Source organism: Ursus americanus, chromosome 19 (genome assembly GCF_024610735.1).
Source record: "Ursus americanus isolate L20-20 chromosome 19, mUrsAme1.1.p, whole genome shotgun sequence".
In the NCBI taxonomy this organism is placed as follows: Eukaryota; Metazoa; Chordata; class Mammalia; order Carnivora; family Ursidae; genus Ursus; species Ursus americanus.
Window position 1 is genome coordinate 45,313,306 of NC_142145.1, and position 23,208 is coordinate 45,336,513.

The following is a 23,208-nucleotide window of genomic DNA, read 5'->3' on the forward strand; positions in this document are numbered from 1 at the left end:
TTCTTGGACATTCCACTCCTGCTTTGAGTTTGGGGGCATTAACTCTGAACCTGATACCTTCCATGTTACTGTAGGTATGTTATAAAAGTTCATTTCCTTATCCTAATTCCTTACCAAAAAAAAAAAAAAAAAAAAAAACACACCTTCTGGTAGAAGATAAGGAATGGGGCTAGAGGACAATCAGACAAATAGATTTGTTCTTACACCCCCTACTAGACAGAAGATTCTACTCCTGCTGAGTATTCCTGCCAGATGCTGTGGAAAAATCCATAAACCTTTTGTGTGGTAATATTACATATTTTGGAATATTATTCTATGTAGGTGCTCTCTAAAAACAGTAGGACTTCTTTAAAAGTCACTTTGGAAATCCCTAAATCAAGAGTGAGGTGAATTGCTGCAGGAGCTAGTGAAGTGGCAGGAACCCTGTGATTTCAGTTTCCCCCGGTCAATCTTGTCCTTTCTCTCTAAACAGGTGGTTCCATCAAGGTCCTAACCCCTACAATGGAGCACAGGACTGGCTTTACTCGGGCAGCTACTGGGACAGAAACTACTTCAATTTGCCTGACATTTATTAAAGTGCAGACAAGTCAGGGTGTTTGGCTAATTTACAAATAAGTCTTAAACCTCTGTTTTTAAATTTTTTCCTTGGTTTCTACTCATCTTTTAAGAAAAAACCTGCTCATGAGATAACTTGCATTTCACCAAAAAGTAGGGCATAAGGTGATATTGGTGATGAAAGTCAGGAAAAATGGGTAATTTCGCTATCCAAATAGACTTACTTATTTGGAATACTGTTTTATAGAGGTAAGAGAAACTGTGTGGAGAATATGCTTTTTATGGTTGCTGTTGCCATATTTACTGAAGGTTTATACCCAACTGTAACTTTAGCTTTATGGAATTATATAGTAATCCCAAATCAAGTTATTTTGAATATTTTTATGCCGTCATGCTTGAATGTTTTAGATGTAACTTTGAAATGTTTAGAACTCTTCTATACAATGTTTATGTGCTCAAATGCAGAGAAGGTTATGTCATTTTGTAAAGACTACGTTAAAAAGATGGCTTTTCTTCATACTAATTCTCTCCAGTTTACCCCTTCCCACCTCTGAAAAGAAAAATTACCTGAATATTCAGAACAGGTGTTCCTGATTTGAAAATTCTAAAGAATTAATTGAAAATTCTAAAGAATTAAACTGGAAAAGGTATTTCACTTATTTTAGTGCTCTGAATTTACTTTTACTATTAAAAGGTGTTTGAATTAAAAATTTGTATAAAATCTAGCAATTCACAAAAATGCCCTAGAAATAGATTCTAATCATCATTACATAATGACAAACCTTTTTAAATGCTTCAACTTTGTGGCAAATGCCACCAGAGACATTAAGTTGCACTCATGTATTATAAGTACCAAACTATATAAAAGGAGGTCTTGTGCATTTCAGGTTTGCAAGGCACCCGTGTACTTAAAATATGTATGGAGACCTGTACAGTAGCTTTGCCCCTTTAATTGGGGTACATTAATCTTATGGTATTTATCCACCCAACCCCAGACTGAGATCTTGCTCCAAGGGGCTTTAGGTAGCTGCCAGTAAATTATTTTAATTGCTGTAAGTTAACAAGTGTTAAAATGAAATAATCTACCTGATGCTAAATAAAGGCTTTAGAATGTTCCCCAAAAGTGTGGTTTCTTAAACTTTCGAATACACTTACTTATGCTGGCAGTTAATCTGATCCTCAAGTGTCCTTATACAGGACACTGCCGTCTGCAGGGCCCCACTAGCACGTGCTGAGGGTGCCCTGGGTCAGTGTTCTCGTGAGGGGCTCCCCTAGACAGACACCTGGCCTGAATGCTATCACAGACTCACCGAGGGGGAAGACCCGCCTAGAAAGCCGAGTAGCTCTGCTTGAGTGTTCTCTTCTGCAGTGCAGAGTTGGAAGAGGCTACAGAAGTCTGAAAAGATTTAAGACCTTTTGTAATCGATTGTCCTAAGTTACAAAGTAAAAGCACAGGGTCTTATGCTTGCATGAAGTTTATTGACAAAGTACGCTCGGTGGCAGACTCCACCTTGAACGTTGGCTCAAACGGCGTTTCCAGCATCTGTTAGGAATGTAAACAGTGAATTGTTTAATCACAAAACCGAACACATAAAATGAGTGGCAGATCAAAAATGTGAGGTCGACCCTCCCATTACTAAAGTCTTATGTAGCTGTCTGTGCATTTGCACTGAAATATCCCAGCATTTCATGCGGAAAACAGCCATTCTGACAATTCCACTGGAAGTCTACAAAGGGGGCAAATGAGGGCACATGGACGTAAGATTTGCTAACGGAGTTCTCCCTAAATACGGTCAGTCACTATAGCATCTGAACCTGCCTGTGAAGGAAATCTAGCTTTTGCCCATCAGATGTTTGTTTGGCATGCAATTCCCACAAATTGTTTCAAGTAACTGAACTCATGGGGGTGCGGGTTTGACACTTGCTTCATATCTTAACTTGTCTCCCTGCTTCCTCTAGTGACCTCCATCCTGCCTCCTAGGTCTGTCATTCTCCTGGCTTCCTGCTGAGCTGTCAACCCCAGTGTCTGTCCTACGGATCCAGGGGCCCTCGAAGCCTATGGTTCCCCCCTTCACAGCTCTGACGTCCTCTTAGGTCTGTCCCCAGCCTCTCCCCATCAGTCTCATGTTGGCCTCCTTGCCATGTCTGAGTTCTGCTCTTTCCTAAGGTCTGGTCTGTGGGCTCTCTGCAAGGCTGGTTCCTTCTTGGGACTCAGGAGTCAGCTGACATCGGGCCTGAATGCCCTAATAAAGGAGGGCATGTGTCAGCGTCTTGTTTTCCTCACTGTACTTCACGTGGTGTCATGAACTCTCCAGTCCATTCCCCCACTGAGGGGGGAGGCGGGACGAGCATGGGACAGGGCATTAGGTACTGGTGAGATGAAGAACGTAAAGATGATTTGTGAGTGATTCAATGATCTGATCCAGTTAATGCCAGTTGCTTTAGTTCCTTCAGGTGTTTCCAACCTGCCCATTTTACTGTAACTCCTCACTCTCTGAGGGAACAAACCTACCAGTGACGGGGCGCTCCATAGCGTCTCTGATCTCCCCCTCTCCAGTTGGCCCCAGTGCTCACGCCTGGCCTCTACTCTGACCCACCCCTTCACCTGCCAATTAGACTACAAAATTCCTACCTGATGTCTTTTTTTGATAAAGCCATCCCTGTCTAGCATCTTCCACAGGGCTAGCTGAAGAACCAGGTGTTCAAAGGTGATTGGGTGGATTGATTCATGTTTAGGCCCCAAGTCCTCGGTGTGAGTCGTCCTGGTGCAGTGCACCTACTGTGCCTTTCTTAGTAACCAGGGGTAATGAACTTGGAGATAATAACCACATCACATTTGTGTATACCCCAACTCTTTGCATATCTCAATTCAATTTCTGTAAATACCTCTATCTCCAGGTCAACAAATCAAAGTACTAGTGTGTGAAGGCCCACAAATCACGGTAGGAAAATTTACCTACCAGTTTTAAGTTTCTGCTCTGCGAACATGGGCAGTAGTCACGGTTATTTCTCCAGCAATACCGTAACTTCCAAAGGGAGTACGTTTGTCACCAGATCCTGAACCTTTTTTGGCTACGTCTTCTACTGGGAATGCAACAGAAAGAAAAACTGGGCTTTGTGGCCTGGGGACATCTTGTCCACTTGGAGGAGGACTACCATTCTGGGGATTTGGGGTATGTTTCTGGAATTTCTGATCTGCAGGAACAGCAATGGGTACTTGGACTGCAGCGTATCTCTTCAAGGCATCTGACTGAGAAATAACAGCATGTCCAGGAAGAGGTTTCCAATCCTGAGCTTCCTGAACATTCGAGCCTACTAAAATAAAAGGTGGGGCACTGGTCTTCTTGCTGTCGTCCATCATCACGTAAGTTGGAGAAGTAACTTTCGGTGGCTGCTGCAGAAACTGTGGATCCTTAGGATTAGATAAATAGAGGGTTGCTTGGGGGAAAGGCCCAGGTGCAGGTGGCGGTGATGGGCGACTTTGTTGATTCATATCAGTTAGACAATAAAGGGTCCACATGTTAGAGTATGGTGGTGGTTGTCCTGCTTCGCTTGCTGCTATGGCTATAAAAAAAAAAAACAACAAAATTTGCAGGCATTAAAGGTTGGTCTCTGTATCAGGCGCTATGCACAGAAATGTCTTTGTAAATTTTTTTTTTTTACATATAAACAAACAGCTGTGGTAGTAACGTGTGCCATAAAGCGTGCTATAGAGAGGGCTAAATCGTGTTCGGTAATGTGAAAGAAGTGAGGCTCTCTACCACTGGAAAGCGAGGACAGGGTTGTGCAAGCAGGTGGCAGGGGCACTTGAGTTGTAGCTGAAGAAGCAATCTCATCCGAAGCCGCCGGTCCCAGGGGCACCAGCTTGAGACGTGGCCACCGCAGCGCCCGCACACAGGACGTGGAGGATCCACACTTGGGGCTTTACCAAAAGAATCAATTGAAGTGTGTGTGAAGCCAGTGAAAAAGTGTTAATTCATCTGCATAGTGACTTTCTTTACTAAAGAAGGCTGCACTGGGCATCATGATTTGGTCACATTATCAGTTATCTGTGGCCCTTCACTGGCGCCATAATCTCACATTAACTGGTCACCACACACAAGACATCACATCATCTAGGACTCAGAACCCCAGAGAGCACCCCCTTTAGGCAAGGCTTGAAATCATAGGTCCTAGGTGGCAGTAAAAGGCTGGTCAGTCCCCGAGGGCTTCTTTAAGAAAAACAAAACAAAACAAAACAATGTCTAGGAGTGCCATCCATCTACTTAACACCAAGGAATCTATGATGGCAGGTTTGTCTTGCCTAATGAAGACAGTACTGTCTTAGAGAACTAAGTCCCAGAAGATGAGATGGAGGCAAAACTCCTTCCTGACGGAGGAGTGGCACGTGGCCCAAATTGGGAAGTACCGAGTCCACCGTTTGAACACTGGGCCTCGTATTCCTGGTGCAGCTTTTCTTCTTCCCCAGAAAAGAACACTATGCACATGATTAAGCTGCTGAGTTTTCAGTAGCTTCAGATACCGTCAACGGATCCTTCTGCAAGCCAGTTAAAGACATACAAGCCTAGCCTTCCGTTTGAAATCTCCACGTGGTGCTTTAGAAAAAGGGCGAGCACTGGGGAGCCGGGACTTGGGGTGTCACTACCGCCTCTGCCACAAGGGTCGTGCCCGTCCCACATGCTAGCTCCCAACACTGCCCCCGGCCTTCTCAGTGGCGCAGATCCCCGTCACATTGCCAGACAGAATTTGATCCCAAAACACCTGCTGTGCTAACACTTGACCATCCCGGCTCTGGGAAGAGTCAACGTGGAGAGGCTTTCTGCAAAGGGTCGGGGGAGGTCGGCTCCGTGTAGCCCTCAAGGGGAGGGGGCAGGAGGGGGGCAGACCTATGTCCATAGCTGGAGGGAGGGATCAAGCCACGTCTGTGTCACGGGAAAGCCCGGGCGGCATCCCGCAGCCCGGCCGGCCGTGGGGTTTGTGCAGCTCTTGGGGGGCCCAACCAGAGGAGGCTGGTCCTCTCAGTGGCTCGAGCGGCCAGCCGGGCTGCTGCTGCTGCCCGTGCGCTGGCCCGGGGGACAGAGGTGCGGCCGGGCCGTCCTCTCCGCCCAGCTATGCAGCTGCCCCCGGCCCGGCAGGGAGCCAGGGCCCCCCGGGCTCCCGCAGCCGCTTGCAGAGCTCTCCCGCTGCAGGGCGAAAGCAGGGGCGACACACCACCATGTCTCTCACGCACCACGGGCCGCGCCTCCGGAGGGCCTTGTGTGCCCGGAGTTTACACTCACAAGTGAGCGATTTCCAGCCAACACCCCCTGGCTGACATGCGCAACGGCGAGTTAGGATCACAGATCGTGTGCCTGACTGGAGGCTCCAGAAGTGCAAGGTGACCCAACATTGAGGCCGGGCTGTGGGGATGTCGCTTTAAAATCACTCCTCTCATAAGAGTAAAATCCCAAGTACAACAAAGCCTTTACGTAGGTTTGCCACCTTAAAAGCTATTGAAAATAGAGCCTTTTGACCAACCTGGAGGGAGCCCACGTCCGTGGTCACCTGAAATAGAGGTCACCTGAAAATGTAATTGGTAATTTTGTAAGTCTCTGGTTTTCTTACCTGGCTCCATCAAACCTTGTTCAAGTGCTTCTTCCCATTCTGGTTCGGGTTCTGGTTCAGTAAGACCTTCTGGAACAGGAGGGGGGGTACCCCCTGCTGCCCTTCCCTGCGCAGCCGAGAGCACAGCTGTGCCAGCTTCCCCAGAGAGCACGAGTTTGACCTCCATCTCCTGCGCTGCGGAGTTTCCCCAGGACTCCTCCTGCCCGGGGCTGCCAGGCACTAGGGCAGTGAACTCCATTTCAACGTGCAGAGGTTTTTCAGAGCCCTCTGCATCCGGGAACTGTGCAGGCGGACCTTGCAAAGAGGCGCCAGGGAGCAGAACTGTTGCTTCTGCCTCCAGAAGTACTGAGGAATAATTTGCATCCTGCTCCAACTGCTTTACCGAACCTACAGGGTTCTCAGACATGCCCGTGGCCAGTGCTACAGGTATGGGACTAACTGGTGGCTCGCTTTCTTTAAGAGACGCCACGTGATCGGTAAAAGGGATAAGTATGTGTTCTGGTATTTGCTCGACATAAGTAACTCCTTCAGTCACAGGCTCATTGTTATAGATAGATGAAACGTGAACGAATGAGGTGACCTCAATATCAGCCTGCAAAGGGACCTCGGGAGCTTGATCGTAAGCAGGAGGGTCTTGTTCATCCTGCAAGGGGAAGGAGGAAGCCGCTGCTGGTTCAGCTTCATCGCCTTTAGGTATAGAACCCAAATCTACACGGACAGCCGTTTGGCTCAGAACCTGCAGGGTTGCCCCCTCTGCAGAATACGCAGCAGGAGAGGCCTCCCCGGCATCTTCAGCAGCCTCTGAGCTCAGCACCTCGTCGGAAAACAGAGGCAGACTCGTGGCCACATCCACCATTAACACGTCAGACTGATCAGAATGAATAGATGCAACTTTACCTAACATCTGAGCGGCAAACTGAGCTGGGTCCGCTGGGACATAAGCGAACTCGGGCGACACGGCTGCTGGAGGTGGTGATGAGGGTGGGGTCATAACCTTAGGGGTAGACGGTTTCGAACTGGAACCACGAGCTGCTTCGGGTGTCTCCTCGGGCTCCTGGAGCATCTCCAAGTGAACTGATGGGAACTGAGTGGTTTTGTTCATAAACAGTGGTCCAGCTATATTGTCCTCCTCTGTGTCCGTGGATTTCTCCATCCGTGTAGGTTCTTGGGAAACTATAGATGTTCCTACCTGTTCTTTTATACATTCTGCTTTCTTCTCTTGTGTCGTTCCTTCTGACCACCTCTCTACTAAAAAAGCCAGATAGGTTAATTAGCCGGTATCCCCCCGCCCCTGAAAATTCTTAAGCAGTAATAGGTTGAACATTCGGATGTCAATACACACACAAGCACAGGCGAGTTCTGCTTAATTTCCCACCATCTGTGATTTAGAATGGGTACTGAAACTTCCCTTCCTTCCCCACTCGGAAGACACCTCAGTTCATCTCAGAAATCAGCGACTCTACGTAGCACGGTGACAAAACAAGTAATCACTTACCACCCTCGCTGGTCAGTGTGGGGGTGGGGTGGGGGGGGAAGATGGTAACTCTGCCTAGAGCTAAGAAAGCTGGAAACCTCCATGGAAAAAGCTCCTGATCTAAGCTTCCACATAAAACACAAGAGGGGGGGGTTACACCTGAGCAGTTAAGTGATCTAATCTCCAGCTGACGGAATAGCTTCTTAATGAAACGAACGCTGTCATGTTAATAAAGGCAGTCCTCAACTTTAGAGAACTGGTATGTACAATTTAACAACGAATGGGAAAACCAGGCCTATAGGATATTTTGACCTTAGGAAACATCGTATAGTCTAACCTAAAAATGGTAGCACTTGCTGGCGAGCTATGATAACGCAGCAGCCAAAGTCCTACTGACCCAGACAAGAGGGGCAGGGAGAGAGAGCTGGGTCTGCTTGGACTCGGCGAATCCTCAGGCATGAGGGCATTCTCGTGGCTTGGGAGGTCCAAACAGCTGATGACCTAGAGGAATTCCTAGGGCGGGGAAACTGCTGTGAACCCTTTTCTGAGGATTTCCTCTTGGGGAAGCATTTCCCACATAATGAAATTGGCAGAAAAAGCAGAAAGTGGGTGTTTTTCAGCTCTGTTCTTACTCCTCGCACATGGACTTTATTCCTCGGTGGTGACCTCCCTGGGGTCTCACTGTATCTCCAGGCTTCACAAGGCTTCTTCATGCCGGCTGGGCCCAAAGCCACCACCCCTGACAGCACTCCATTTCTGAAATCCCCACCCAGCTTCTAGTCTCCCGCCAGCCCTTCCCTGCTAAGCCTCAAGGCATCCTCCACACACAGGCAGCTCTGGAGTTGGCCAGCCACCCAAAGGAAATGGCTTTGCAGACTTTGGGGGGGATCCTTCTCTGCAAACACCCCCTCTCTGACACTTTGTTGCCCAAATCCCAGCCCCAAACTCTGCTGCTCCATTTTCTCTTCCCAGACACACTTCCACTCTCGCCTTGGCCTTGCTGTCCTTGTGCAAGAAGTGCATGCTGCTAGGGTGAAGAGGGGGCTCACTTTCTATGAATTCCTTCTCCCAAGGCTCCAGGCACTGGACTGTTTTATAGAATTGCTCCAGCTTTTATGATGGTTGATGATAGGAGGCTAAGTGTGATAGCAGCCCCTCCATCCTAGCGAGAGTGAAATCTCTCTTCCTCCACTGACTTCACCTAGCACAGCATCTGGGAATGGGTAGGAATTTAAAGTTTCATTAAATGAAACAATGAAGTGGACTTTACGGATAGGTAGGATTTGAAAGGTGCATAGCAACTCCTGGAGAGGGAAGTAGCGTAAACCAAAAATGAGGCGATGACAAGCTGTCTGTTTGGTGCATAGGGGGAGAGATGACGGCAAAGGTAGGAGAGATTCAGATTGCAGAAAGCTATGTTTGTGCGGCCTGGTCTTGGAAAGGGATCAAAATTTACGCACTAGGACAGACTTGTCAGAAAGCATTACTTTACTTTCTCTATTTGCATTAAAATGCTTGTTTCCAAATGGCAAAATTTACCCAATCTAAGTTAAAAAAATACTTAGCCCTTCTAGTTTAAAGTCTCTTTTGGTTAATTAGTCAATCTTTTGGGGGTATTTATCAAAGATTCTCCCATATCTAAAGAAGGAGGCTGACTGCTCGAGTGAGCTCTGGCTCTGATCCACGTTGCTCTTCTCTGCCAGACCTCGGTGGCCTAGAGAAGCCTCTGCTCCTAGTGCCTGGGCGCTGGGTGTCAACCCTGACTTGGCTGTAGTCACTGAAGGATTTCCACTTTGTGGAAAATGTAGCCTGTTATTTCCTGGGAGATCCCCTCCTAATTTGGTCTTTAGCATCGGAGGCCTAGCTGCCAATTTTTACCAAACCCCAGCGGGGACACTATGTGCTATAGCTCTCTGCTGGCAGGGTGAGTAACTTCACTTTGTCCCAGCGCGATTCCCTGCTTGTCAGCACTCTGGGACAATTGGAACACATCTGGACCAACTAGGAGCCCCATGCGGACCCTGGGACAGCAGAAATCTTATGTCAGGCCAGTCTGAGAAAGACGCTCCATGATTTCTAATCTGAGGCTTTTCAAATTTAATTCTTGTATTCAACACTTACTGAATGTCTGATCATGACAATTACAGCGTGGGTGCTGAACGTAGCACGTGTTATGTTAAATGCAATGCCATGCTAACCACAAAGCCGCTCAGAGAGGCACCCAGGAAAGCAAAGCACAAGACTTTTGTTCCGGTTTTAGAGAATTCCAATCAGAGGTTCTCCCCACCTTCCTTATACCCACTTTCGGTCTCAGCTAGCACTTCATGTGCACGCCCCACGCCCCGGTACGGCAGTGCCACGCCAGGAAGGACTTTACTTCCCTTCCCTTTGCAGCAGGAAATGAGCTTCTATCCTATCTCCTCCCCACCATGGCATATATAAAATAAAAACTTGATTCTAGTAGCTTTGGCTCTTAAGTTAAAACTCAGCTCTGGAAATTCCAAGAAAATCTTCTCTCAACAAAAACGGGCTCCTGCAAAACTCCAAAGTGTTTCTTACTATGAACTTGGGAAACTCACTACTGAGTAATGACTTCCTTGCTTGAATTATATTCGCCTTATCCCCTAAAGCCAAATGAATGAATGCTTGAGTGGGTAGAGACGAACGGAGTGAACAGGAACAATGGGAGGCTATCCGAAATCAGTGTACACTAGTTTAATATTTTTCAAAAGTATTCCTGTGACACTGAAGACTTTGGATTTTGTGAGCAATAGGGAGCTATCAATGTTCCTGGAGAGCAGAGAGCTACAGTTAACCTGTTCAGGTCCAAGATGTTCTTCCCGCACATACTGACTCTTGTGTCCTAGTGTCCCTGACCCCCTTGTCCTCACTTTCCTGGTCTGCCATATCGGCTTCCCCTCTTAATCCTAACCCTGTATTTCTGCCCTAGGCTGCCAATCTGACCCCAACTCTATACCATTGACTATATCATTGATTGGTTCCATGATTTATTCGCCTTCTTTAGTATGGACTGTTCCCCAACTGATTAATCTTACCACAGTGGAAAAGCATAAAAGACCTAGGTTCCCCCTCCCAACATCACAACCAGATAATTATTTGAACCTTTTTTAAACTTAATGAAATTCTTACCTTGATACAAATTACCACCCTGCCTAGGCAAATACAAGACTTCAAGAAATAAAAAGGATCATTCTGGCACAATACCCATCCCTGTTTAGGGAATCGGTATAGCCTTACTTGAAAAAATGTCCAGGAAAGTGCAGAGTAGCACCAGAGCTTCACAAAATTTAGTACAGATTGTCCTGAAATTGATACATTTCTCATTTACTTAATAGAAGAGCCACAAGTATGTGTAACTAACTGTGAAAATAATGCATAAAAATAGAATTTGGCATAAGAATTAAACTAAAAATATTAGGACTATTTAATACGAATAAACAGGACAACATTTAATGATATGCATAACTGCAATGGTGCTAAATTGAAATCGTGCCCAGTGATCAGCAGCAGTGCGTGGTTATAATTACTACCTTATGGCCAAGCCAACAATGTCCAGGATCAGTAAGAAAAGTTAAAAGGTTGGGCGCCTGGTAACTCAGTTGGTTAAGCATCTGCCTTCGGCTTGGGTCATGATCCTAGGGTCCTGGGATTGAGCCCCGCATCGGGCTCCCTGCTCAGAGGGAGCCTGCTTCTCCCTCTCCTCCCCATTTGTACTCTCTGTCACTATCTCTCTCTCTTTCAAATAAATCTTAAAAAAAAAAAAAAGTTAACAGGTTAACTCAGTTGGGCTAGGCCTTCTCGATTCTTCCAAAGAGTGAGCTATTTCCTGCCTTTGTTGGAAGCAGGACAGGGCTGATCCTAGAAACTAGACTCAGGGAAGCTGGGGGGGATGGAAGGTGATGGTGTTGAGATTTCATCTGCCACTCTGCATGGGGAAACCACTGCCCCTCCTCGCTGAGTGGTGAAAGCGTGAGAACGAGCGCAATCTGCCGTCAGGTTCTACGCGAGAAGGTGACCGGAGAGGAAGATGCGGAAGAGCAGGAGATACTATGGGGACAGGGAGCTGAAATTTCTCTCCACTCCTTCAGTTCAAGAATTTCGAGTTTTTCCGGAGGATCACAGTGTTATTTACTATGGAAAGAGCATGAGTTATGCTGCTAGGAAGCTCCCCGTTTCGATCCTAACCCTACCAACCAATATTTAGAAGCTTACAAGTTTTTTAATCATGCCCAACCATCAGATTTCTCTTAAGTAAAATTGTAATGATGTCACCTACTTATAAATATCTCCTTTTATTGCACTTCGCTTTATTTCACTCACAAATCCTTTTTTTTTTTTTTTTTAACAAATTGAAGGTTTGTGGCAGCCCTATGTCAAGCAAGGATGACTGGCTGTTCCCCCATCTCTCTCCCTCCTCTGGGACCTCCCTAATTCCAGGAGACACCAACAATATTGAAATTAGGCCAATCGATAACCCTATAATGGCCTCTAAGTGTTCAAGTGAAGGAGGAGCCACGTGTCTCACACATTAAATCAAAAGCTAGAAATGACTAAACTTAGTGAGGAAGGCATTTGAAAACTGAGATAGGCCGAAAGCTAGGCCTCTTATGCCAACCAGTTAGACAACTTGTGAACGCAAAGGAAAAGTCCTTAAAGGAAGCTGAAAGTGCTGACCTGGTGAGCACACGAATGACAGACAAAACAGCCTATGGCTGAGATCGGGAAGGCGTGAGCGGTCTGGATAGAGCAAGCCAGCCACAGCATTCCCTGAACCCAAAGCCTAATCCAGAGCCAGGCCCTGACTCTTCAGTTCTGCGAAGGCTGAGAGAGCTGAGGAGGCTGCAGGAGAAAAGTCTGACGCTGGCAGAGGGGGGTTCATGAGGTTTAAGGAAAGAAGCCGCCTCCATGACGGCGAAGTGCAAGGTGAAGCAGCAGGTGCTGATGGAGAAGCTGCCGCCAGTGACCCAGAAGCTCTAAGGTCATTAACAAAGGTGACTACACTAAAGAACAGATTTTCAATGTAGATGCAACATTCTTATATTAGAAGAGGATCGAGGACTTTGCTAGCTAGACAGGAGAAGTCAACGCCCGACTTCAAAGCTTCAGAGAACAGGCTGGCTCCCCTGTTAGGGCTATGCAGCGGGTGACTTTAAGTTGAAGCCAAAGCTCCTTTGCCATTCTGACAATCCGAGGGCCCTGAAGAATGATGCTAAATCTGCTCTGCCCGTGCTCTAGAAATGGAACAGCAAAGCCTGGATGACATCATGTCTGTTTACCCCACAGTTTACTTAGTTTCAGCCCACTGTTGAGACCTGTTGCTCAGAAAAAAAGATTCCTTTCAAAATATTACTGCTCATTGACAACACACGTGGTCACCCAAGAGCTCTGACGGAGGTGTCCAATGAGCTGAATGTGGTTTTCATATGTGCTAATATGTCGATACTACAGTCCATGAATCAAAAAGGAATTTCAGTTTTCAAGTCTCGTTATTTAAGAACTACGTATTGTAAGGCTATCATTGTAAAAGATAATGATTCCTCAGATGGATCTGGGTGAAGTCAGATGAAAACCTTCTGGAAAGGATTCACCACTCTAGATGCCATCAAAAACATTTATGATTCATGGGATGAGGTCAAAATATGAATATTAACAGGCATCTGGAAGGAGCTGATTCCAAAGTAATGGGTGACTTTGAGGGGTTCCAGACGTCAGTGGAACAAGTCCCTGCAGATGTGGTGGAAACAGCAAGAGAACTAGAACTAGAAGTGGAGCCTGAAGATGGGACTGACCTGCTGCAAGCTCATGATAAAACCTGAATGGATGAGGAGTTGCTTCTTATGGATGAGCAAGGAAAGCCCTTTCTTGAGATGGAATCTACAGTCCTGGTGAAGATGCTGTGAAGATTGTTGAAATGACAGCAAAGGACGTTCAGTATTCTGTAAACTTAGTTGATCAAGCAGCAGCAGGGTCCAGTTTGACTAACTGTGAAAGAAGTCCTGTGCGTAAATGCTGTCAAACAGCATTCATGCGACAGAGAAATCAGTCATGAAAGGAAGCGTCATTAGGTGCGGCAAACTTCACTGCTTATTTTAAGAAATTGCCACAGACACCCCAACCTTCACCACCACCACCCTGACCAGTCAGCAGCCACCAACATCAACACATCTCTCTGGAAGCTCAGATGGTAGTTAACATTTTTTAGCAATAAAGTATTTTTTTTAATTACGATATGTACACTGGGTTTTTTTTTAGACGTGTTATTGCACACTTAGACTACAGTGGAGTATAAACACAACTTTTATATGCACTGGGAAACCAAGAGAGTTCATTTAACTGGCTTTATTACAATATTTGCTTTATTTTGATGGTCTGGACCTGAACCCACAGTATCTCCAAGGTATGACTATACTCGATAATTCCATTCCTCTTTCCCTTCATTTCCTACCTGTAACATAGTAAGTGGTAGACAACTCTTTGGCCTTAAAAGATCACCCGAGTTTCTAAAATCCCCTCAGTTAATGATTCAGTACTATTAATGAAGAAACTCTCCAAGAAGACTGAAAAGTGGGGGTACTTTCTCTGATTCGTACGGTAGTGAGGTCTGTCTCATCCAATTGCAGGAAAACAAGAGGGTCCAAGGAAGTGTTCCGCAGCCTGAGCTGCTTTGGAAATGGGCATATGTGGGTCAGATGCCACAGCGGAGGCCTGGACAGAGCCAGGGACCATCCTAAATGTTCTAGACTCTGGAAAGCGGGGGAAGCGATGAGAGAACAGAGAAGAAAAGTTTGCTCTCCTGTCTGGTTCTTTTCCTCCTCCCTCTTCCATCATCTGAGTTTACATGAATTTTTAAAGGCACTGGGGACTCTGGTAAACACTACTGGTCCTATAAAGGAGCCTACCAAAAATGGGCTTCGTTCCAAGAAAAATCCAGGATGAAGTGTTCAAATAAAACACATGATATGTGCAGGGCTGTACTGTGGACATAAAACAAATGTCTTTCATGCTCACATTAGCAGCTGGGAGATGAGTGGGGACCAAGGCCCCAGGGATGAGTGAACCTTTGCTCCACTTTACCAAGTGCTAATACCTGATGGTGCCTTTAGCTTGGCCTCGCCTCATGCTGAGGAGACTGGAAGACTAGAATAAGGGTCAGTTGACATAGTCCTCAAAAAATGGTCCATGTTTCCATATTGCAAATCATGGAAAACCTGGGAGAGCCACAATCCCTGGGACCAACAGAGCATGTAGGGTATTCTAGATGCCACCATCCATACCTAACACCGGGGTCCACGTAAGGGAAGTGTATTTAGAGGACAGAAAAGATGCTACTTGTTCTACCCACACTTTTATTGTAGAGAACCGAACCACCATGCAGCCATATTTGCTTGGCACTCCCACAGGAATAGCAGTTGAGGAATTGGTTTAAAACCAGTTAGAAGACAGGAGGATGTCACTCAGGCGAGGAAATGCCCTACCAAAAGGAAACCTTATGGTGTATATCCCTAGATGTCCCTCTTTAGCCCAGAGTGATGCTTTCCTGGATGTAGATGGCTTCGTGCAGTCTCTATGATAGGACCTAAGTTAACGGACACTGTTTGCCAATAAAAAACTGGCTGATACGACAGTAATAGGCAGATAAATGAGCCAAACTGTATTAGACAGTGACAAAGAACTCTGGATTTTCTGGTCATCGGGGCATACCTTCATGTTACCTTCCCATCTCCCCAGTAACCCAGAGCAAGCAATGTTCCCTTCTGGTCTACTACCAGAGAGCGATCCACGTCTACAGCCATATGGCGAGCTCACTTCTAGGATTATCTGCACGTTATGTAAATTGTCTTGGTAACTATAGTTACCGGAGGAGAAAAGAATTTATCTCCCTCTTCTAACCTCCATCGGAAGTATAACTGTTCCATTAGTTCAGTCTGTTAAACTAATCCACATTACTTTAGTCCACTCGCTAAGTTGGTGGGTAAGTTCCTCAGTAAACAAATTTGCCTCAAAAGCTACCAGTTAATGTCCTCACAGCATAAAGATTCACCAACTTTACCACCATTCTCAAACATAGGAAGCCTGCTCACTCTCGGGCCTCTCAAACATAGCTCCTGGGGTACAAAGCCCCTAATAACCTTGACTTCTTGGGGAAACCAGCCTAATAGGGAAGGGGAGAATGGTCAGTGTTCTAGCACTCGTCTGTATATCCTGCTGGTGGCAAGCAAATCCCAGACCTGCGTCCCAAGGTAAGCTGAGAATGCCATCAGGACCCTGCAGGGAAGCAGTCAGACTAGAGAGCAAAATATTACTGAACCACAGAGCTTCACTTCCCCGCTCCTTCAAATGCTAACTCTTGCTGATTTTGGTCTTGTTTTCTGTTTTGGGGTATGTCTTTCACTGCAGGTCCAAATCCTCAATTTTCACATTTTCCAGGTTCTACTCCTGACTTCTCCCTAGCTTGACTATGTTATGTACTGGCCTCACCAAACTGGCAGAGTATTAAAGTGGCTCAGACTCACTGATCCTACCTTTTCTTTCTCTATAGTCATTCCAAAATACTGGCCAGCCAGTGCAGCAAAAATTATTTCCTTATTTCCCCCACTGACCACGAGTCTCCGTTTTCTCCACAAAATTCTGCCGAAAGTTCTATTTACCATTCTTTTAGATGTGTATGCCTGTCCTTGGGATCACCACCAATTCATCCCCGTTCTATGATCTTCCCATCATGTAAACTTTGCCTCTTTCTCCGTCTTTTTTCATTGCTCTTCTGTCAATGCAATGTCATGCTGTCACGTTCACATAGGCGTTTACACATATACACATAAAACACAACTTCTTTTCTAAGCAGAGGGATGGCCCTAGGCCACAGAGATGGGCTGGAGAAGACCACTTTCTAGGAAAAACGTCTCTTCACTATCTAGAGATTCTTGGAACTGAAAAGCTGGTCAGTTGCACCTAATTGATATCCTGCCCTCCACCTGGACTGCAGTTAACCTATTACGGGGAGGAAAAAAGAAAAAAGGATGTTTCTTCGTTTAATAAAAAAAATCTTCCAAGAAGAATGTTTATACAACTTTCCCAAGTAGTGTATCTCATTATAATTTGAGTCTTCATTACTACAACATCCAATTTTCTTCAAAGTTGAGTGTACATCCTTAAAGATGGGGACATTGGAAAGGGTTTGAGTCATAGCTTATCCACTGTTTCAGGTCTCATTGTACCAAATGGTTTACAGAAGATGAGTTTTTCCTATTTTTGTCTTTTAAAGATTTAAAATCCTCCAAACTATCTCCATATTTTTCAAAAATGGATCAGATAATTAAATAATCACACTGATGGTTTCTTTTTAACAAACACCAGTGTGATTAAACAGAAAATATTTATGGGCATCATTCTTAAGCTTAAACGTATGGTGACAATTTATAACTAGTATTATTGAACTGTTACCACTTGTGGTACTTACCTTTAATCTGATGAAATTGTTTAACAAGATCTTTTATATCCAGAGAAGTATTCCCTGAAGGAATAAATACAGGAAATTAGATACATAAAATGCCCAATTTAAAATGCCTTCCTCTTCAAAGCAACAAATATATACTCTAAAGGAATAACAGACCTTCTCTAAACACAATAAGTTCCTTAAAATAAACCGCTGCGAACTGAGTGATGTTTGGCGGATTGGTTTTGAGAACGGCTCTGCTAACTCCTTCAAGCAGAGTCTTGAGGCCATACGGTACGACGAGTCTGGGCTTTGAAGAAATCATTGTGGCAGGATGTCTGTGTCTCAACTAGAATGAAGAAAAACAAAGTCTTATGGTTCATGTTTTCTATTAAAATGTCTATGAGTCAACTGTAGTTTCTAAGAATAAATCTATCTCCTACTGAAATTATTAGCTTGAGTTTAATCTCTAGGCATTTATTCTAGCGAAAATGGGCTAATTACACACACACACACACACACACACACACACACACACACACACACTACCAATAGCTTATTATGTGCAGATGAGCAATATGGTATTATTAAAGAAACCCATGGGGAAAGCCCTGCCAAGAACTCTAGGATGATATTAAAAACAAAGAAGGAAAAATCAACAAAACAAAACTTGTTCTTGTGATATTCAGTAAATTTTTGTACAGAATTTCAAGAAAGATTAATCAAGCTGATGTGTGTCTAAACAAGATCCTATCAAACTACATGGGCACTGGTTTTTCTGCACCTTCTCAAATAGAATTGTACAATAGGGTTTTTCTACAAGATAATATCTTTTTCCTTGTGTTTCTAAATCTACCCCTGGACACAGCTTTCAGTATACAATTTTTAGCTTTAAATTTAATTTTGTTTTAATGTTAATCAGAATAGGAATAAGTTACTTGTGGTATCATACCACCCACCACCATATGCCCCTCTTTCTTTCCTCTTATTCTCCCTTAACCTCTGCCCTTGTTTTCCCCTCTCCCCCCCCCCTTCCTCCCGCCTTTCTGGATTTTAAGTGGTACCGAGGGTATTGCATAGTCTAACCTGCAATGCTCCAAAGTTGCAGAGGCCATTCTAAACTGTGTGTGTGTGTGTGTGTGTGTGTGTGTGTGTTGTTTAATTGTAAAAAATGATTTAAGAAGGTTTAGAAATACATGTAAAGAACAAAATTAAGTATTTAAGGAAACGAATTCAGTGGTAAAGGAAAAATTATGGTAGAAAATATGATGAAGCTACAGGTAAGGTTAGTATCCCAACACAAGCCATAGGCCCTACACTTTGATAGAGATGGGGTGTCAAATCAGCCCCTAAGCTACAAAACAGACATCACAAAGTAGGAAACATTTGGTTAAATGATTCATGTTTCCTGAGATAAAAAAAAAAAAAACAAATCAGTTGCTTGGGAGAATCACAGGTACTCTGAACACTGAGACCCAGGAGAAATTTCTCCTATGGGTCCTCATAAAGGGGAGAATAGTGCAAGATAATGAATCATGTCAACAACATCCCTGCAGTAAAGAGACTAATGAGTTTCGTGGGGCTAAGTTGCACAGTTTAGTTATGGCAATTATATAAGGAGTCAACCTCTAATAAAAAGTAATGTGTCATAGCAAAATGCTGAATATTTAAAAGTGCATTTCTTCTTCCCAAAGGTCAGGGAAAAAATGAATCTCTATTGGCCAAAGCAAACCCTTTGAGAATATAAGTAAGTGTATTGAATCCTTTAATGAAAAACTACTCTTAGAGTATAAGTCAGTGGGACCTTTACTAAATTAAACCATCTTTAAAAAACTGGTGCAGGTTTGGCAAGCCCACGTGCTAAACGTCAAGGGACATAGACAGTAATTGTATGTATGATCCATATATATACACTTACACTATATTTGTGCGTATGTATGTATGTATATATTTTTTTCAAGTACACACTCTGCACTCCAGTGAGAGTAGGTAAGTCGTGTTCGGAAAAGGGGCTTACTAAGAGCCATGATGGAGCTACCAAAACCCTCTTTCTGTAGGCAGTTAGTGGTTGATGCTACCAACCGCAGGGAGAACGGCTGTACAGTGATCCTATTGGTTCTCCGCGCAGGTGGTAGCCGTGTCCCCACCCACACCAGACTCTGGGCGGGTGCAGGGCCTTTCTGTGCTCCGGGACCTGGGATGCTGAGCGTCCTACAACACAGTCCCATGCAAAGAACTGTCCTGAGCAAGCTAAGAAATATTGGGACACCAAGCATGACTGCATCAACCGGTACTCACACACACCTACACTGAAGCTTGCTTAAAAGTGACCGCGTAATTCTTCCCACATTTCTCCTTTAAAGAATATTTGTCAAAAACAAGCTTTACGACTCCAACCCCCACGCCCCGAACCGTGAACTTGCATTTTACCCACTCCCCCAGTGCCAACGCCCGAGCAGGACAACGGTGCTGGAGGCTGAGGACGCGCGAATGGGGGCTTCGGAGCCACAGCAAACGTCCAACAGTACACACCACTCATTCCCTCAAGACCTACACTGAGTCTGTGCTTGGTTTGCCGTTGGATTTGTTTGGTGGCAAGGGCAGCGAAATGGGGGAGAGCGGGCGTCCCGGTTCCGCGCCCACTAGCTCAGGAGGCGCGGGTGGCAGACCCTCCGCCCCGGGTCCAGGACCTCCGCCACACTCGCCGGTGTGGGCCTGCCCTTCCCCACGGGCCTCCCACTCCGGAGGCCCTCCGCCTTCCCCAGCACTGGAAGAACCGTCCACAAAGCCCACCGCGCGAGGCGCCCCGAGGGCCTAACTGCCTCCGGTGCCGCAGGGTGGGGGTCCTTTTCTCCAGACTCGCCCCACCTTCTCCTTTCCGGCTACGCTCGAAAGAGCTTCCTCGTTGCCCCCTTGCCGGCGGCTCCTGTAGGAGCCCACGCTCCCAGCGGGGCCCTTTATACCCCTGCGGACGTGAGGCCGTGCGTCACAAAGCCCCTCCCCCCCCAGGGCTCCCGCGGCCACGGAAAGAGGAGGAGCCTCAGCGCCCCCAGCCAATGGGGAGCCGAAGGGGACAAAGGCTGGAACTCCGCTGGTGGGGCGGGCACGCCTCGCCTTCTCTGACAGAATACGAAGGGACGCAGGGAAACTGGCGTTTTCAAACGGCCGGGAGTCGGTCAAGGCAACAGCCTCTTCACTTTTGGTCGCTCAATATAAAATAAAAGCTGTTGTAGAAGGAAAGAGAAATAGATTTATGGCAGTTGTCGCCGTCACCGCCGCGCCTCTTCACACTACTCCCCCACCCCAACGTGATGATACACTCTTTTCGGTCACCTTTTCGAAGAATAATTTGTCACGGTAACAAACACTACTATAAAGAGAACGAATGATTTCATGCAACATAGTACTTTCCCTTTTGAGAAAATCCCCTGTGGAAAGAGAACTTGGTATTAATCTTGACATTCCCAGTTTCCGCTAGTTGGGCTCTTGCAATACGTCAGGCACACCCCATCCTCCGCAACCACACTGGCAGCGGCCGCCGCGGTTCGGACCGAAGGAGCGGAGGGCTGACCCCTTCCAATACCCGCCCTCTCACGCATCCAGGCTCGCAGGTTTGCCCTGGGCGTTCCCCACCACCATAAACACGAGGACCAAATTCCAAACAAGCTTCATTGGCATCCATTTTCAAATATTAAAAAAACAAGAACCACTGGAAATCATCAAATAACATCTTTGGGGCATCTATCTGATAAAAACACTTTTTCTTTCTTTCTTTTTTTAACTCAAGCTGTTAAGGCTTCCAGAGCTCTTAAAAATAAGAGGCAACGTTGAGGCCCTAGTCTACATCTATGCTGCACAGAGCACTTTCTATGGATATTAATTCATCCATATAATAATTACTGAATGCCCCTTATGTGGCAGGCTCCATCTTCCCATGAAGATTTTAAAAGGAGAAATGCTAATTTTAGACTTTGAGTGTGATGACAGGTTTGTAGATGGTACATTTTTTGTCCTTCATCGCTACCCCCAGGCCCACTTTCGTAGATTAAAAGTGAAATGAAGCGGTCATGATTTCTAATGGTTTGGTTCATAATACATTTAACCATCAAAGATAGAAACTGACCTACTAAAAACCCCAAGTACAAACCCCATTTATGGTATCTTCAGGAATTAGAGACATTTATGCTCATGTAGCCGAAACTTGACAGGTCATCTTGGACACACAGGTATTAGGTACTGTGCAGAATATCTCAGACTCACGTCAAGCCCTTACTCTTTCCACATTTCTTCAATAATTGTTTTGTCCAAGTCCTTCTGAAATGCAAATTGTTACAGTGAAAACATTTAACCAAAAATTTTCAAACCACCATTTGCTTTGATTTCTAGAACTCCTAATGATTTCATGTGGTTTTACAATCTTCTTGTCCTCCCTTGCAGTCACTAGGGATCTAAAGGCAGAACGCAAATCTACTTGTAGTTCTCCATTGCTCCCTGCTTCTCACCCTTACAGAAGTTCAAGGTTCCTGGTGGGACCTCTGCATAATTTAAATCTCATTTAGTCCAAAATCACCTGACTACATCCTCCTTTAAAACTCAGCTCAGGAATATCCTACTTTAGAAAGCCAATGAGTTAGAAGCATTTCCTCATCGGCCCCGTAATACACTCTGTGAACACAGCCCTTGCTATAGAATTCTGTTTGTGTTGGTCTCGTCTCTCAGCTATACAAAATACTTAAGATGATAACCTAGGGCAGCATTTCTCTAATTTAAACCACCTGAATTAGAATCATTTTTAGGAGCTTGTTAAAAATGCCTTCCTAAGCCCTACCTAGTACCTACTGAATCAGATTCTTAAAAGAGGGCTAATTTGTAAAACTAGAATTTGTGAACCACTGGCCTGTGGTTGGAGAAAGTGTAACCCAGAGCTCGCCCAGGTTACAATACTCCCAGGCAACTAGGAGCTACAACGCAGCCCCCTGACTAGTCTTCATAAGAAAGCCAAGTACAATGTGCACTGGGTGATTTACACTTTACTGAAGAAGGGGCATATCTTCTATGGACCAACTTTCCATTCTCCTGACCCCTCACCCCCCGCTGTACTTTTCTCTTTCTGGATTTGCTCTTCTTAGCTTCTAAGTCTCCTCCCTCTACTATGTGTCTTCTTAGGATGAGCTGAGCTTAACCACTTTTTTTCTACAAAATATACCACCAACAGGATTCTAAAAAATGTAAGAAGACCAAACAGTACTTCATGACCATGGATGTGTATCTTCATAGGCGCAGAGCCATATTTGTATGCTTGCCACAACAATTTGCTTACGGAAGCAATCGACTGGGAAAGTTATACAGCAAAGAAATACACACGTGTGTGTGTGTGTTTTAGAAATCAGATATGCACTGTCCTTTTAGTTGGCAGAAGTATAAAAATGCAAATTCTATAAATAATTGACTTGTACAATATGCAACCATAAATTCCTACTTCTCTGTGACATCTGAAATACTTCTTCACTTGGTCAAATAGTTAGCTATCATGTGCTAAAATCAAAAAGACACCTAACCTAGTAAAAAAAATCTTGAATATTTTAACCACAAAGGTACATATATTACATTAGACCATGCCTCCAAAGTGTGTCAACTCATAAGTGTGTTCAGAGTACATAAATATAGAGATTTCTTTCATCATAGGCAAAATCTAATACAAAAATACATTTGACACTCATAAATAGAAGATCCATTTGAGGGCCTCCAAAATAGGAACGGGGAAGGAGTACGTGATGCCGACAAAGCACACATAGATGCAAATTGTTCTGGTTATACGATTATTTTCTTCATCCGCGAGCGGTAAAGAGCAATTTACACCAAGCTAAGTTTCCAGGCAGATCACAGTTCACAGGTTGGAAAAGTCACGGCACGCAGGCCAGAAAAATGTCATGAATTACTCAACTCAAAAATGTACTCAGATTTCAGTCAGTCTAATGGTACCATATACCTGCACTGTGGTTTTGTTATTTCAGAGAATTTAGAATTATCATCTACCCCATCTCCATACTCTACCACCCTGTCAACACACCTACACCACAGGGGCGATCCTGCATCAAAACTCAGGGGACAGTTTATAATC

The 23,208-nt window shown here is 45.1% G+C and overlaps 2 protein-coding genes across 7 annotated transcripts in view; one reads left to right on the plus strand and one right to left on the minus strand.

Moving 5' to 3' along the window:
* The window catches only part of OSBPL1A (oxysterol binding protein like 1A), a 221,484-nt gene extending 219,814 nt beyond the window's left edge, over window positions 1-1,670 (plus strand). For all 4 annotated transcript variants that reach the window (XM_087869914.1, XM_087869915.1, XM_045781786.2 and 1 more), the window contains one exon: window positions 473-1,670. In XM_087869914.1, the coding sequence (XP_087726040.1) occupies window positions 473-575 (103 nt within the window). In that variant the 3' untranslated portion in view covers window positions 576-1,670. The remainder of the gene's footprint in view (window positions 1-472) is intronic.
* Window positions 1,063-23,190, minus strand: CABYR (calcium binding tyrosine phosphorylation regulated). 3 transcript variants are annotated; one of them, XM_045781791.2, is made up of 6 exons: window positions 19,956-23,190; window positions 17,265-17,436; window positions 17,112-17,165; window positions 7,057-7,407; window positions 3,516-4,119; window positions 1,063-2,098 (listed from the first exon to the last, which is right to left on the minus strand). In XM_045781791.2, exons 2-5 carry the CDS (start codon window positions 17,410-17,412, stop codon window positions 3,521-3,523), a joined length of 1,152 nt encoding a protein of 383 aa, XP_045637747.1. In that variant the 5' UTR covers window positions 17,413-17,436; window positions 19,956-23,190; the 3' UTR covers window positions 1,063-2,098; window positions 3,516-3,520. The 3 variants fall into 3 exon arrangements, with proteins under 3 accessions (XP_045637747.1, XP_045637746.1, XP_087726042.1); XM_045781790.2 differs by having other exon boundaries at window positions 6,160-7,407; XM_087869916.1 differs by lacking the exon at window positions 19,956-23,190 and having other exon boundaries at window positions 6,160-7,407; window positions 17,265-18,082.
* Between the last annotated feature and the right edge of the window lie 18 nt (window positions 23,191-23,208).